Source organism: Nesoenas mayeri (genome assembly GCF_963082525.1).
Source record: "Nesoenas mayeri genome assembly, chromosome: 7".
Lineage (NCBI taxonomy): Eukaryota > Metazoa > Chordata > Aves > Columbiformes > Columbidae > Nesoenas > Nesoenas mayeri.
Genome location: NC_137551.1, coordinates 7,955,570 through 7,969,893, shown reverse-complemented (window position 1 = coordinate 7,969,893; position 14,324 = coordinate 7,955,570). Strand labels below are relative to the sequence as shown.

General features: G+C 45.1%; 1 protein-coding gene across 2 annotated transcripts in view; it reads left to right on the top strand.

Moving 5' to 3' along the window:
- The window catches only part of ARID5B (AT-rich interaction domain 5B), a gene marked incomplete at its 5' end in the record, with an annotated part of 113,790 nt that extends 103,917 nt beyond the window's left edge, over positions 1 to 9,873 (top strand). For both annotated transcript variants that reach the window (XM_080347622.1, XM_080347621.1), the window contains 2 exons: positions 2,906 to 3,104; positions 6,650 to 9,873. In XM_080347622.1, coding sequence (XP_080203748.1) covers positions 2,906 to 3,104; positions 6,650 to 8,800 — 2,350 coding nt within the window. In that variant the 3' untranslated portion in view covers positions 8,801 to 9,873. The remainder of the gene's footprint in view (positions 1 to 2,905; positions 3,105 to 6,649) is intronic.
- Positions 9,874 to 14,324: the final 4,451 nt, after the last annotated feature.

Genomic DNA, 14,324 nt, shown 5'->3' with positions numbered 1-14,324 from the left:
GACCACAAAATATTACCTCCCTTTTCCTTTTTTATGAATACTGTGATACTTCCCCCCCGCCGTGGAATACAGCCACACTTCAAAGCAACCGAAAACGTGACTGTTGTTTCCAAAGTGCCGTACATTTGAGGGACCCAGCTCTGCGTTTTTGGATGTCGTCTTTACCTGTCCTTGCGTAAAGATTGATTAAATCTTACCTGCGCTGCAAATATTTGACCCCCCCAAAAAGGATCTTTTGTTGGTTTCAGACATGTCACATTCTGCTAAACTATTTGGCTAAGAGCAGATCGCATTCTTCCTGTGTTGGGCAATATTGACCTTAAATTGGCTGAGCCCGCTGCTTTCATGGTATGTGAGGCGGCTGCTTACATGTTCCGAGAGCTGTATATGCTTTATTACTCCAGCGCTATAAAAACTTCTAATAATCAAATGATAAGATCATATCCTGTGGGTAATTGTGCTGTACCATGACAGGATAACTGAAAAAACATTCAGTGAAAATTGCAACTGACGGAAATCTCTATGTGAAACGACAATTGTTGGCACTGCCGGGCTCGGTGCTGCTCCCCGGGGTCCCCAGCTGCCCCCAAAAGCCACCACCGCGGCGGTGGGGAACAGCAGCCGCCGGCCCTCGTTTCAAACGAGGAGGGGAAAATCCTAGAACAAGACATCCTTGTGTTTTGGTTCAGTTTTACCTTAGTCATTCCGCCTCCCCGATACATGAAACATTTAATTCCAGATTTCCTGCCGCTGGCTCCGAGCCTTTGACCGGCTATGTGAAATGTATTTTTACTGCTGTCGGCCTGCCAACTGCTGAGCTCAGTGAAAAATAACTAAAATGAAAACCTTGTTACTCCCACATGAACCCTTAAGATCAGAAAAGGAAATTTAAGCCACGGTTAGTAATTAGCGCCGAAGCCTAATGAGTCCTGGTGAGGTGCGGGAGGAGGAGGAGGAGTTTGCGTCCCGCGTTACCCTACAAGGCTCGGTGCAGAACACGCCAGTGTGATTAATGGTGTCGGCCCCAGCCCTGCTCCATCCCCAGCCCCACTCCTGGCCATGGCCATGGGGCAACCAGGTGGCATCTTCCAGGAAGAGACCCCGCTCTGGGGCTGGGACCGTCCCCGGCTCCCGCGGGGCGCGGGACGGCGTCTGAAAAACCTTTGCGGATGGAATATGTCAATTCTTTTTAACGGGCGACGTGTTCCCGTGGAAACAAAACAAAAGTCAAACACTCCCCTTGCAGTGCTAACAATTATTGTAATAAAATGTGTTTTTATTAAAAGGGATTTTTAAATATTTAACACATGGCGGAGCGGCCTCGCCGTTGCCCTGTGTGAAACCCAACCTTGCCTCTAGTGAAGTCCAAAGCGCTTTGTGCAGGAACCGAGCGTTTTCACCAATATTTGTGCTTTGCGAATGAAATGTAGCAGTCTCAAGTATGAACAGGATTATTTTTTTCTTATTCTGCTTAGTTATGCTTTTTATTATATAAACATTAAACTGTAATATTACAGTGGGAAGCAGGTATTTGGCAACTATGTATTATTTTGCTAAGTTTGCATAGAGGGAGCAGTTTCCAGTTTTAGCAGCTGTAACATGTTTAAACTCAGTTTGTAATGGGATCTGAAGATGAATATTCCCTGTGGGCTCTGCTTAGCTTCATTACTGGAGCCCTGCCAAATTCAGGCCTAGAAAGTATTATTCACGCCTCTTTGCACATACCATGTCAGAGCATGCTCAGTTAATGAATTTTGTTTCTAATATAGCATAAATTAGGTTTATATTTTAACATAATTTATGTTGTATTTTATTAAAATGTAAAATATTATGATCACGAGCAATCTAATTTCTGCTCTCTTAAGCCCAAACTGTGTTTGAACATCTAAGTATGTAAATCAAAATTGCATGCTTAGAAACCGATTCTAGGATAACAAACGAATATCTGAACCAAAGAGGTTTCTGCCTTGGAGTCTTAGATTAAAGATAATTAAAGATTCCTGGTATTTGAACAGATTTATGTTGTTTATAAGCAAAGTACATTTTCTTCATAGAGTCAACTTGTCTTTTTTTTTTTCCTAAACAAATTATGTTTGCTGTATTAAAGTTCATATTTTTAAAGTCAGAGTCTTGTATTAATCCCACAGTAAGTCATTAATCATACCAAATGCATTATAAAAACTTTAATCACTGAAGTTGAAACTGAGACTGTAATGCAATCCATCCCTTTTAATTATATCCGTTATTTTTCCTTTCAGATCAAGAATTGCAAAGGGAAAGCAGATAGATTAAAACTCGGCGTGTTTGATGCTTTTAGGGGAGGATATTTTTTGTTTGTGTTTCTTCCTTGCTTTTTTTTGAAGTGATTTATTTCATGGAGGACGGTTCCACTGTGAAAAGTGCCTTGGCTTTTAACTCTTTTCCTCCCTCCTTAGCAATGTCTGGGTGGCGCAGGCGGGAGTGGGTGCGTGTCCCTGTCCCTTTGCGCTGATGATGTAGCTGCTATCGAGTTGGCTCTGACTTTGTAGGTGTTTTCCTGGGGTTTTGCTGTGTTTAGGGAGGGAAAATAAAAATAAATGGTGGATTTATTTTTAATTTATTTTTTTTAATCAGTCCACAATGTGGTGGCTCATATCCTCATCTGGTACAAATCCGTGTAGCCGCATAAACCACTGCAGAATTACTGACAATTGATCCACTCCAACTCCACTAAATTTATGCCACATGATAATCTTGCCAAATAAATTGATTTATCATACTTGGATTTGTAGATGTAGAGTTTACACTGCTGCTTTTATGGCATGGAAGAAAATAGATTTATTAAGTAACCTGCTCATAGTAGATACTTTTTATTCTTTGCTAGAATGGCAAAACCTGATCAATTATTTGTTCCTTAATCCCCTAGATTAATCCTGCCGTATGAAAGATTTATTAAAGGAGAGGAAGATAAGCCACTGCCTCCAGTGAAACCTCGAAAACAGGATAACAGTTCCCAGGAGGGTGAAGCGAAAACAAAAGTGTCTGGAACAAAACGCATCAAAAATGAAAACCAAAAGAGCAAGAAAGAAAAAGACAATGCACAGAAACCCCAAGATGCATCTGAGGTTGGTTGCTTTCCTGCTTTTCAACTTTTCAATTAAAAATGTACAGCTTTAATCATGTGAAATCCAGTGATAAAATACATAAATTAAACTGGAGAATTCCAGCCATTTGGCCTTTGAGTTTGCTCAGCAATGGAAATTCAGTTGTTGTGGTGCTGTCTGTGTTGGGATTTTGCTGGGCTGCAGGCACAGCCGGTTGGCTCCACGTTGCAGAGCAGTGGTGGCAAAAAAACAAGCACTGGATCTAACAAGTACCATTTCTGCTCATTGTATTACACAGTGGTCACCACTAAAAGATCAGCAGCTGCCAAAAGGAAACCACACAACTACCACAGTTATTTCCTAATCTAAGTGTAGGGTGCGGGAGCCTCTAATACTGTTGATAATACTGTGGTAACTGTTGGACGCGGCTGATTTTTGTAATGGTAACCTCTGGATCAGCCCTTCCATGCTCACAGATGTATGTCAAAAAACAGATCACTCCCTAGGATTTTTATTGTGTTATACTAATTCCTATTTGGATTAAAAGGGTCAGATTTTGAGGGAAGCACCTTTCAAGCCCTAACTGAGACCAGCTTTCCCCAGGCAGGCCCTACTTTCCATGCAGAACCATGGTACCTGCAGTCATAGGACAGCACTTGTGGAACAGATTTTATGTTCACAGCCTGGGGTAAGACAGATCAGTAGAATTCGTATGTGTGTGCGAATAAGTTTCACATGTTGTTAAGTGGTATAAAATCAATGGAGTTTTTGCTCCGGTGTTACTTAAAGACTTTGTTTGGCGCCTCCCGCCCACGCTCTCCTGTGCCCTGTGTGAAGGAGGCGGCGAAGCTCCTCGCACACAACCCGACACACTGCGTTGCTTTTCCTGTCTCAGTCTGCCAGATCACAACAGCCTTCAAGGCATTGCAGTGAAAGTAAGTATTTAAAGAATGTCGAAACACATGATGTGCCCAGCAGACTGCAGCTGCTCCCTTGATTTCATTGCCGATTTGGCAGCGTTGGGTTAACGGTTGGACTTGAGGATCTTAAAAGGTCTTTTCCAACCAAAGTGATTCTATGATTCTGTAAATCCAATTTGGAAATTGGTAATGAGTCAGCTACCAACAGCCCTGCTCCTTATTGTTCAAACAAAACAATGCAGGCCATTGAACACTGATGCCTCTCAGACTTCGTGCACCCAGTTTTGAGAATAGAAAATCTTGACTTTCACGTCCCACTACCTCTTTAAGTTCTGCTTACAAGGACAATTTCATCTCCCATCCAAACCAGAATTTGTGTTTTAAATTGCCTCAATCAACCATACCTTCAATATCTAATACAAGTGCAGTCCACAGAGAGGGGAGGGGTTTTTTTATTTCTTTCACACAGTAATTTTAAAGAAGGGAACCTGGTTGGGGGAAAACCCCACCGCTTCGGATGAAAAATACCTAGAGAGGAGAGTGCACACAAACCTGCTTCAGTCACTGGAAGGCTGCAACACAAATTGCCCAAAGCAAGGAGATGACAAGTGAAGGCTTGTACTCCCTTTCCGTGTCATTCCTTCGTGCCTGGTTATTTATTGAGCCTTGGATCTACAAGATCCTTTGCACACTGTCCATGCCGCCACCGCTAAGCACAACACATCAGCAACAGAGCGTCAGCCTTAACTTTGAATTTCCTTGCTTTTGTTGTTCCCTATCCCAAACTTCCTGCTGCTTAAACTGCAGTTATTTTTGTGTGGTTTGCAGGAAGAGTTCTTAAGCTGCGCCTATCAGAAATGTAGGGAGCCTAGATGAGACACTGAAAATGTACAATTACGGCAGTTTCCTATTGTAAAATGGTACCTTTTATAGCAAAATTAACGTCTCCTCCCTGACTGGGGTGGAAGACATGTCCTGCCCCTGTTTAATGGGGGTGGGTGATGAATGGCCTCAGCACTTCACCCCAGGTGAGTGCGGAGCTGCAGAGCTCCCCACGCTCTGCCACAGGGCACGCAGAAAGGAGACGTCCAACTGTTAAAGCCTAACCAAGTTATAAATGTGTGGTCCTCTCAATTGCATGTTCAACTCATACACCCTAAGAAGTATGCGGGGAGAGAATATAACTTTAATTTATTAGGGTTGCGTTTGCTTTTGTGCTCTTAGCGGTGTTTTCCTGCCATCACAATGACATTGTCAATGTAACGAGATACCAGAGAAAATGCTATTAGCCTTAGACTGCACATTTCCTCACAATAGCTGAAACTTCAATCAAAATGTTGCTTAACAGAAACAAAGAGCAGAATGTACAGTTATTAAATATGATTTCTCTCTTTTTTTGTCCTGCTTGCTTTGCTCATCTGTCTGGTATTTTCCTGTACTTTTATAAGCTCCAGAGACTAGCGATGGTACTTTGTAAAGGACCTAATGATGGTATTTGGCTGCAAAAGGCAGCTATGAGTTTAAAAAGAAGTTAGGATGACTAACAGACACTGTAACTAATAGGCCAACCAAACAGACAGGAATATTTAAAAGCAGCTGTGAAGAAATAAATCCGAGACGGTTAGATTCGTTAGGATCTTGTCCAATGCCCCGCTCCTCTGACAGACCATAAAGCAGCATTTAGATAATAACTTTCTTGATGCGTCTTATCTTTACAACGAAGAAAGAAAGAAAACAATAATAATGAAGGACTCGCACAATGCTGCCGTTTTATGACTGTCTTCTAGCACGACGCGTCAGAGGAGAGTGACAGCAGTTTTGAAAAGGGCTGTCAGTCAGCTGGGTCGCAGATGGGACGCTCTGGTGACCTCTGTGGGTCACAGTTCAGCCGGCTACATAATGGGATGAATGGTGTGAATTGTGCACACAAGCTTTATTAATGGAGGAGCAGAAAGAGCTGCAGTCCCATTGACGATAACGTATAAAAGCCATGTTTGTAATAGCAGGCACACACACTTACTGAATGTTGACAACTTCATTTTAATCCATTAATAAAAAAATGTGTGTCCTAGTTAAGCTGTGGCAGTGATTTGCTGCCTACAATAGGGATTCCTAGTATGCCATTTCTATCATTTTCACACTTTAATGCAGAACTGGGTGTGAATGATATCCTCTGTGATCACTGAATTTTAAGATAGCTATGCTGGAGAGACTTTATGTAAGAAAGAACATGAAAATCCTGTCATTTTTATGGGTGAAGTTGGGCTAGTGGGATAAATTTATTTAGCCTTATCGTTTATATTATGAAATCTGCTCTCCTGCATTTGCCTAATTAATTTTTAAGCAGTATAATCTCAACGTTTAGCTATCCAGTTGAGCCACCAGTGCCTCTCATCAGGTTACAAACATCTACTGTTTTGAAATGCCTTATTGTGACCCTGGCAGGGATGGGGTGTTTCTTAATATTTCCAGGAGGTACGTTTCTTTTTTTGAGTCTGATACCTGGCGTTAGAGCCTTCACATGCCAGCAAGATGATTGACAAGTACTTCTCTAAAAGTAGACAACAGTGACCCGTGTGTGATCTTACGAGCAGTCTGCCCAAATGCGCCACATGCTTATTACTGTCTGTTGAATCATTTTATTAGGTTTCATCAGAACAAGAGAAGGATCACGAAGCAGCAGACCAGAAAAATTTCCCTGAACATCCTACAACAGGAGAGACGAAACAACCCACGCAAGGCCCTCCACCTCTTTTACCAGAGACAGCCCTGCCAGCACCGCTGGAAAAGACAGACCCGACAGAAAACAGCCCAAACAGTGAGAAAGCCAAGGAGGAGGTTCAGCACTCGTCCTCTTTCTCAAGCATATCTGTGCCCCCAGAAGAAGACACCGTGCTGGATGCCACCATCACAAAACGATTACACCCCCCAGCAGATGCCCTGGAAGATACAAAGCCTGAGCAAAGACTACACAAAGCTTTTGCTGACAGCTTAGAAAGCGAACCTCCAGAAATGCCCTTCACGGCTTTCCCGGTCCAGCTGCCCACTCAGAGTGACGTGGAAGATGACAAATTGCCGGGGATGGCCGATTACATCGCAAACTGCACGGTGAAAGTGGACCAGCTGGGAAACGAAGACATCCACAATGCACTAAAGCAAACGCCCAAAGTACTGGTGGTCCAGAACTTCGACATGTTCAAGGAAAAGGAGCTGCCAGGGTCCATGAACGATGACTCCACTTTTGGTTACACGCCGCTGCTCTACTCAAAGGGTAATCCAGGCATCATGTCACCCCTGGCAAAGAAGAAGCTGCTGTCACAGGTCAGTGGGGCAGCCCTGTCCTGTAGCTATCCTTATGGTTCTCCGCCACCTTTGATCAGCAAAAAGAAACTGAACAGCCGAGATGAACTGTCCTTGAGCATATCACAAGGTCCCCACGCCCCTAATTCTGATCCTGTAGCAATTAATAGGCCCTCAGTCATACAACACGTACAGAGTTTTAAAACCAAGGAAGAAAGGAAATCGATTAATGATGTTTTTAAACATGACATGCTAAGTAAACCGGATCCTCAGCGTTGTGATTTTTCGAAGCATCACCTCAGTTCTCTTGCTGAGTCATACGTACCGAAGACGGATATCCAGGACTGCAAAGACAAAATGAGTGAGAAAAGGGCACTGCAGCATTCCCATATGCCCACTTTCTTGGCAGATTTTTATTCATCACCTCATCTGCACAGCCTTTATAGGCACACAGAACACCACCTTAATAATGAAGAGACATCAAAGTACCTCCCCCGGGACATGTTCAGAGAGTCTGAAAATATTTCCACTTTTACTCAACACAAACACCAAGAAAAACTAAATTTAAATTATCGCTCATCTTTGCATCAGCAAGAAAAAAAGGCAGCAGTGGAGGCCTCTTCAGATGATCAGCCAACAGATTTGAGTCTTCCAAAGAGCGTACACAAACAGACTGCAAAGGCTCCGGGCTCCAGCCTCTCTCATTCCTCCATGGCCCAGCAGGAAGGCAAAGGTATCTCCCCATTCCAGTCTGTGAGCAGCCAGGCGGTGAGCCTGGACTGTAACCCCAAAGCTTGCCGCGTGTCCCCCATGGCCATGACAGTCCCCAAAAAACACAGTGAGTTGCTCCACAGGTCTGGGAAGCAGCAGGCCCAGAGACTGGAGAATCTGAGGAAGATGGAGGGGATGGTGCATCCTATCGTCAGCCGCAGAACGAGCCCTCAAAACGTGGGGGCTGCCCGGCCTTTGAAACGGAGCCTGGAGGATTTGGACAAAGTCATTTCTGAAAAAAAAATCCGAGCTGTCTCTCCTCTGCACTTACCAAAGGAGACCCCGGCGAAAGACAAGGTTCCCGACCCGGAGGCGGATGGCAGCAAGCCGGTGCACAGCCACCATTCCGGCAGCATGCTGGAAAGCCACAAATTCCCCCTTTCAGCCCCCATCTTCCCAGGCTTGTACCCGGGAAGCCTGTGCACGGGGCTGAACAATCGCCTCCCGCCCGGGTATTCTCATCCCCTGCAGTACTTGAAAAATCAGACCGTGCTCTCCCCACTAATGCAGCCGTTGGCTCTTCACTCCTTCATGGTGCAGAGACAGTTCCTCACGTCCCCTGCGAGCTCCCAGCAACTGTACAGACACTTGGCTGCAGCAACACCTGTAGGAAGTTCCTACGGTGACCTTTTGCATAACAGCATTTATCCTTTAGCTGCTATAAACCCTCAAGCCGCGTTCCCACCTTCCCAGCTGTCCTCTGTACATCCCAGCACAAAACTGTAAAACCCCCTCGCTCACAAAAAAAACAAAAAAAGGTCTGAGGAGAAACGTTAAGTTGGCGACATTCCTCCCCCTGTGACGCTGGCTCGCAGATTTAGTGATCTGTGTTTTTGTCAACCAGGATGCAGTTGTATCCCACCTAGAAGAGCGCTTGAGAGTTCGATGGAGACAGGACTGCTTCTTTAATTCTGGCACCCACATCAGCCCCCTCACCCCTTATCTCTGCCCTTGCATAAAAGAAAACCAAACAAAAACAAAACAAACAAAAAAAAAAAAAAAAGAAAAAGGAAATAAAAAAGGAAAAAAAATCATTGGATTTTGCATATGTGTTTTCTGAAAGGACTTTTATATGGTAAGAGCAAATGTTCAAAGGGAGCCGTGGAAGTGCAGGCCCTGTCCTGAGCTCACTGAAATCCCAGGTGAGGGATTCACCTTTTTGCCTTTCTCTGAGCCGCGGACAGAGGCTGTGCCTTGTTGCCCATGAGTCGAGGACTCGAGATGAACCTGGAAAGGAGAAGCAGGCCAGAAATCCGTACAATCAGTGGATGTGCTTTTTTGGGTAACTTTTCTTGACTTTTAAAGATTCAATCAATGCAATGTATAGTAAAACGGCAATAGATTTTTCATTTTAACACTATTAGAACAGAAGGGTAAACACTGTTTAATTTGACTGTACATATCCACTTCGTAAACTACCAGTGTCACATTTGGTCACAATAATTTATATAGTTTCGTTTGTCCAGTATATTCTGTGCTCTTTATGTTTCTTTTTGTTTGGGGTTTCTTTTTTTTTTTAAATTAAACAGTATCATTTTACCTGCAACTTTTTTTAAAGGCTGTGGCTGTCCTAACTTTTTTTTTTTTTTTAATGTGTTTGTAATTTTTCCGGTTTCTTTATACTTCTGAGCAGCATTTTTGTTTTTGTGGTAACATTCACTGTTTACAAACTGAAGCAACTGGTTCAGATTAATCTTAATGGTTATAAACATACTGTAGGTGATATTATGGTGCGAGGGTGCAAACAAGGTTCCTTTCCCCACAGTCGGCCCCTGTGAGGTGCTGAGCACCTCTCACCCCTCCCCCATTGTTGTGATGGCTCCTTCGCCACTTCTCCCCTCCTGCCGAGCTTTGCTTTCCCGTATTGTGGTCCGTGAATTTGTTGAGCGTTGTACTTCCCTTACCGAGGCTGTGAAACCCTCCTGCCTACCAGAAAAATGGTCTAGAAAACAAAACCTCCCTGGCACAAGCTGGTGGATGACAAAGGAGTCCAGAAAACGCGTTTTGAGGTTTGCGAGAATGTCGGGAATTTGAGAAATTAGGAGAGGCGCCAGTGTTGGTGTGAACAAGAGGCTCACAGGGCTGGGACCAGGCGAGCAACCGGGCTCGGTAGGATGGGCCAGGGGTTGCATGCGGTGGTCAGGACCGTCCTTTCACACCCCTGCGGGGATCTTGGCCTCTCCCTGGGCATCCTTTCACGGCCCGGGCATGGAGAGGCTTCCCTATGGATGTATATTCACTCTGAAGGACGTCACCAACATGCAGCTGAGCATAAACATTGATAAAGCGAAGTGTGACTTGGAGGCTTTTTACAATGTGAAAACTGGTTGTGATTCAAACCATCTCAGTTTCTGTTCAAGGACAGTGTAATCGATATGAAAAGAAAAATGGAAACTACTAAGAAACACTTTGCATGCTAGGCATGTCATTAAATCTTCCCATGATATGAAGCCAAATACAATATGTAATGTATCATACTTAATATCCAAAGGTGGAAACCGGAATAATATACTCGTCTACTGTTAAAGATCCAGCTTCTTAAATTACATACTTTATATTCCTGTGGTAAAACGATATTTAATTGATCGATAAACAGACTAGTAGAACTTAGAACATGGATGTGCCGGTGCAGAGCATCCTGCTGCTCAACAAACCGTACAGGAAGCAGAAGGGCAGAGGCGCAGTGTGGAGGTCACCTCTAGTAAAAGTTGCACTAGATCTGAATCACGTGAGAATCAGGGGTTTAGGGATGGGGGGGGAAGAGGGCGGGGGGGAAAGGGAGAGACTATAAAAATCTACAGCAAACACAAACAGAGGCTCGTTGTGTGTTTGGCAAAGCAAACGCTTCTCTTTCATGTTGCGCTTAAGTTGTGTGTCCCGCAGTCGTGCGTTTGTTGACGCGAAGTGTCTGATTTCCCTTTTGGTTACGTCCCGTTGGGGTTTGGCGCAGCCTTTGTGGAGCCGTGCTGGGGCAGCGTGGGGCTGGGGACGGGGACTGGGGAGACTGGCCGCTGCTGGCTGGGGAAGCTCGTAATATCCTGGGCAAAACATCAGGGCGAAGGAGAAGAAATGGTAGTATAAACCCCCAACAGAAGCGGTGCATTATTTGTTTAAAAACTATTAACAGAATTCTTGGAAATCTTTCAAAAGACTATTGAATTCCCCATTGGCTGAGAAGTCTCTTTTTCTTTTTTTTTAATGTCTTAAATGGGGCTTTGTTTGTATTGTTTGAGTTCAAGGAGCCTTATTATTGAATGAAATTGCACAAGCCTTTCTTTGTGCAATCAAACCATTGTTATTGGTAGGTTTGTAAAGGAAACTGTGGAATCTAATTGGCAATGGAGTCATAAATCTGTTTACCAGGAGCCGGTTCCAAGAAGTGTTGCAATTCAAACGCACTATGTCTAGGATTCATTAGGGATGCTAAAGGTTGCGAGATTCAAAGGAGAAGGCCCCACAGCAAACAGCTCGCGTGTAGCCCCTGGCCGCACGCTGAGCCGGGCTTTGCAAGGCGCAGGGGCAGTAGGGTCTGAGCCCCAGTAAAACCCAGCACAGCTGGGCGGGAACGCGCTGGTGTTCCGCAGCAGTTCTGTGGTGGCTGCCCGTGGGGTGGCACCGGGACCTGCCGCGGTGTCACGCCAGGGATGCGGTTTGTCCCTGTGGCAGAGAAGTTGCTTGACAGCCCCTGGAGCTGGTGCAAGAGGCCAGTTCTGCCCCATTCGGGGGGCACAGATCCTCTGGCTGCTCCCCCCTCAACTCCCTGCCTTTGCGGTGGTCAGCAAGGTGGCATCTGCTCCGGTTTTCATAATTGTCGTGATTTTAATGAGCAACAGGACGTCTTGTGCTGGTGTGAGTTGGCGGCATTGGCAGCGCTGCTGTGAGCGCGTCCTGCGGTGTTTGCTGTACATGTGGTTGAGATTTCGCTCGTTCTCTTCCTCCTCCCCACCCCCCCCAAGCCCCGCAGTTTTAAATATGTTCTAATAATGGCAGCATAATCTACTAGCTGTTTATACTTTTTTAACTTTCTTTTGTTGTAAATATTGTATACTTCTTGTGATTCAAGTTATGTAGCCTATATGCTCTGTAAGGTGATGATTTGTATATATAAAAATGGCCCAGTAATATTATATAGTTTCCCATTTAAAAGGTTATTGAGTAACCTTTGTGTTAGTTTAAACACTACCAGAAATAAAGCTGAGCCAACTATAAACACTCAATTTTTGTATGTTTTCCAAATTGTACTTATTAATGCTTTTGATACTGTATTATGTGCCAATAGTTTCCCAATCACATAGCAGGCAAAAGATATTTTGTACTTTTTGATCCACTGTAATATTTAATAAAAAATGTTACTATCTGTTCCCTTTTGTGTTTGATTAATAATTCTGTAAACAGCCCTTATCGCAATGGATTACATATTATCCCATCTGACCTTTCAGCCCTCTTATATTGGCTTTTCTAGAAAAAATATCTCCTCCTGCAAATGATTAGATTAAAGAAATGGAAGTTTGCAATTTCCTAAAGGAGGAAGATACAAGATCTTCAGTCAGTGCCCCTCTATTTTTGCAGTATGCTTGCACTGAAGCATGGTCAGATAGGCTGTAGGAATAGCTTTTGGTGGATAACATCCATGCTTAGCCAGTGGCTCCAGTGGCAAATTTGCTCCATTTGCATCTCAGAGCAAGATTTTATTCCGCCAGTGCTCCAGGCTCGAGCTGGGATCTGAAAGTTGCCCTCTGTTCTTCCCAGACCATGAGTAGGATTTTGGAATCAGATGCTACCTGGTAATGTTGCCAGTGACAGTAAACAGCCACAAAGTAAAATTAATTGGTACTCCTAAACCTGGTGGCCCTCTGAGAAGGCAACCCAAACTTGATTCTGTGGTTTCAGTATGCACTGTGAATGGGCAGACCGAATACACCTTCCTGTGGTTTAACCTGCTGCCCAATAATTTCCTTTGATGCTTGTTGTCTATTCTTGCATTGTGAGAAACAGTCATCACACCACATGTGCTGTCCCCACACCAGCTGTGAAGCAATGGGAGAAGATGGGACCCTCTAGCAAACCTCTTCCCCCATCCACTTCTGTCTTTGTCAAGCTGAGTATTTTATTCTTCGTATATTGAAAACATTGCCTACTGGTGAACACCTGAGGCGGGTGGGGGGAACGCAGACACGTGTGGATGCTGGCCTTTGCAGTAGCTGCAGAGGTGGCCAACACAACTTGGTTTCCAGCACCATGCTTGCTTCCTTGCTTTTTTTTAGCCCTTCCTAGCCTGTGCATTAACGTAATCCAACACTGCGTGTTCCTGCTGTGTGCCTGTTGGGCTGCCATACCCACGCTGCAGCGTGTGCCAGGAGGAAGACCCCCCAGGATCAGCACACTGGAGGTTCTGTCACTCAGATGAGCCAGGGCTGTGAGTGGCACTGAGGTGCTGCAGCATCCTACCTTGGCCCGGCTGGGTTTGTTGGGGTTCCTTGGGTGTTGCTGTTGGTGCACCCCCATGCATGTGCAAGCGGTGGAGCAGAGGAGGCTGCACTAACATCACCCCAAGGGCTTGCAGAGGAACACAGACACCTCCTCAGCTTCCTCTGGCACACCGGTGGTGTCTCTGCTCCACAAGCTTTCAGGAACAATTTTAGGAAAGTTGCTGGTGCTGGAAGGAGCAGATCACGCACAGCCATCACCTGTGAAACTCCCTGGCACCATAATTGCTCTGGGAAATAAGCACTCGCCCACAGGCTTTCCAGGAATATCAGACACCTTCGGCTCTTCCCAGAGCAAGAAAACCGGGTCCTGTATCTTTGCTATTGGCGTGTGCTGTCTCCCCAGCTGAAGAGGAACCTGGGAGGGTGGATGGCCCCGAGGAAGGCAAAAGGAGAGTCCACCAAAGCATCCCCTGTCTCCGTCATGTGCGCCTGGACCTGTGAGTACTGCCGGTTTGTGTTTCTGCAAGAGAAAGCCGTGGCCGTGGCCCAGGCGGTGTCCCCCCTGCACGGGCGCCTGCTTTTGAGGTGGCGCGTGTCCAGAGAGCAGATAGGGACACGAGGGCTGCTGGATACAACTTAATCTGTGTTTTCATTTAGCTTTTCCATTTATCCCTTATGTGATTAAAAACAAGTATTTGCGGTGTGAGATGCTCCATCTAGTGTCTCACCTGGGGAATGAGCCCCCAGTGTCACGGGTGAAGCCTGGGATGGGATGTCCCTGTCCCTGGGTTGGGGTATTGGGGACTGAACCCTCCCTCTCC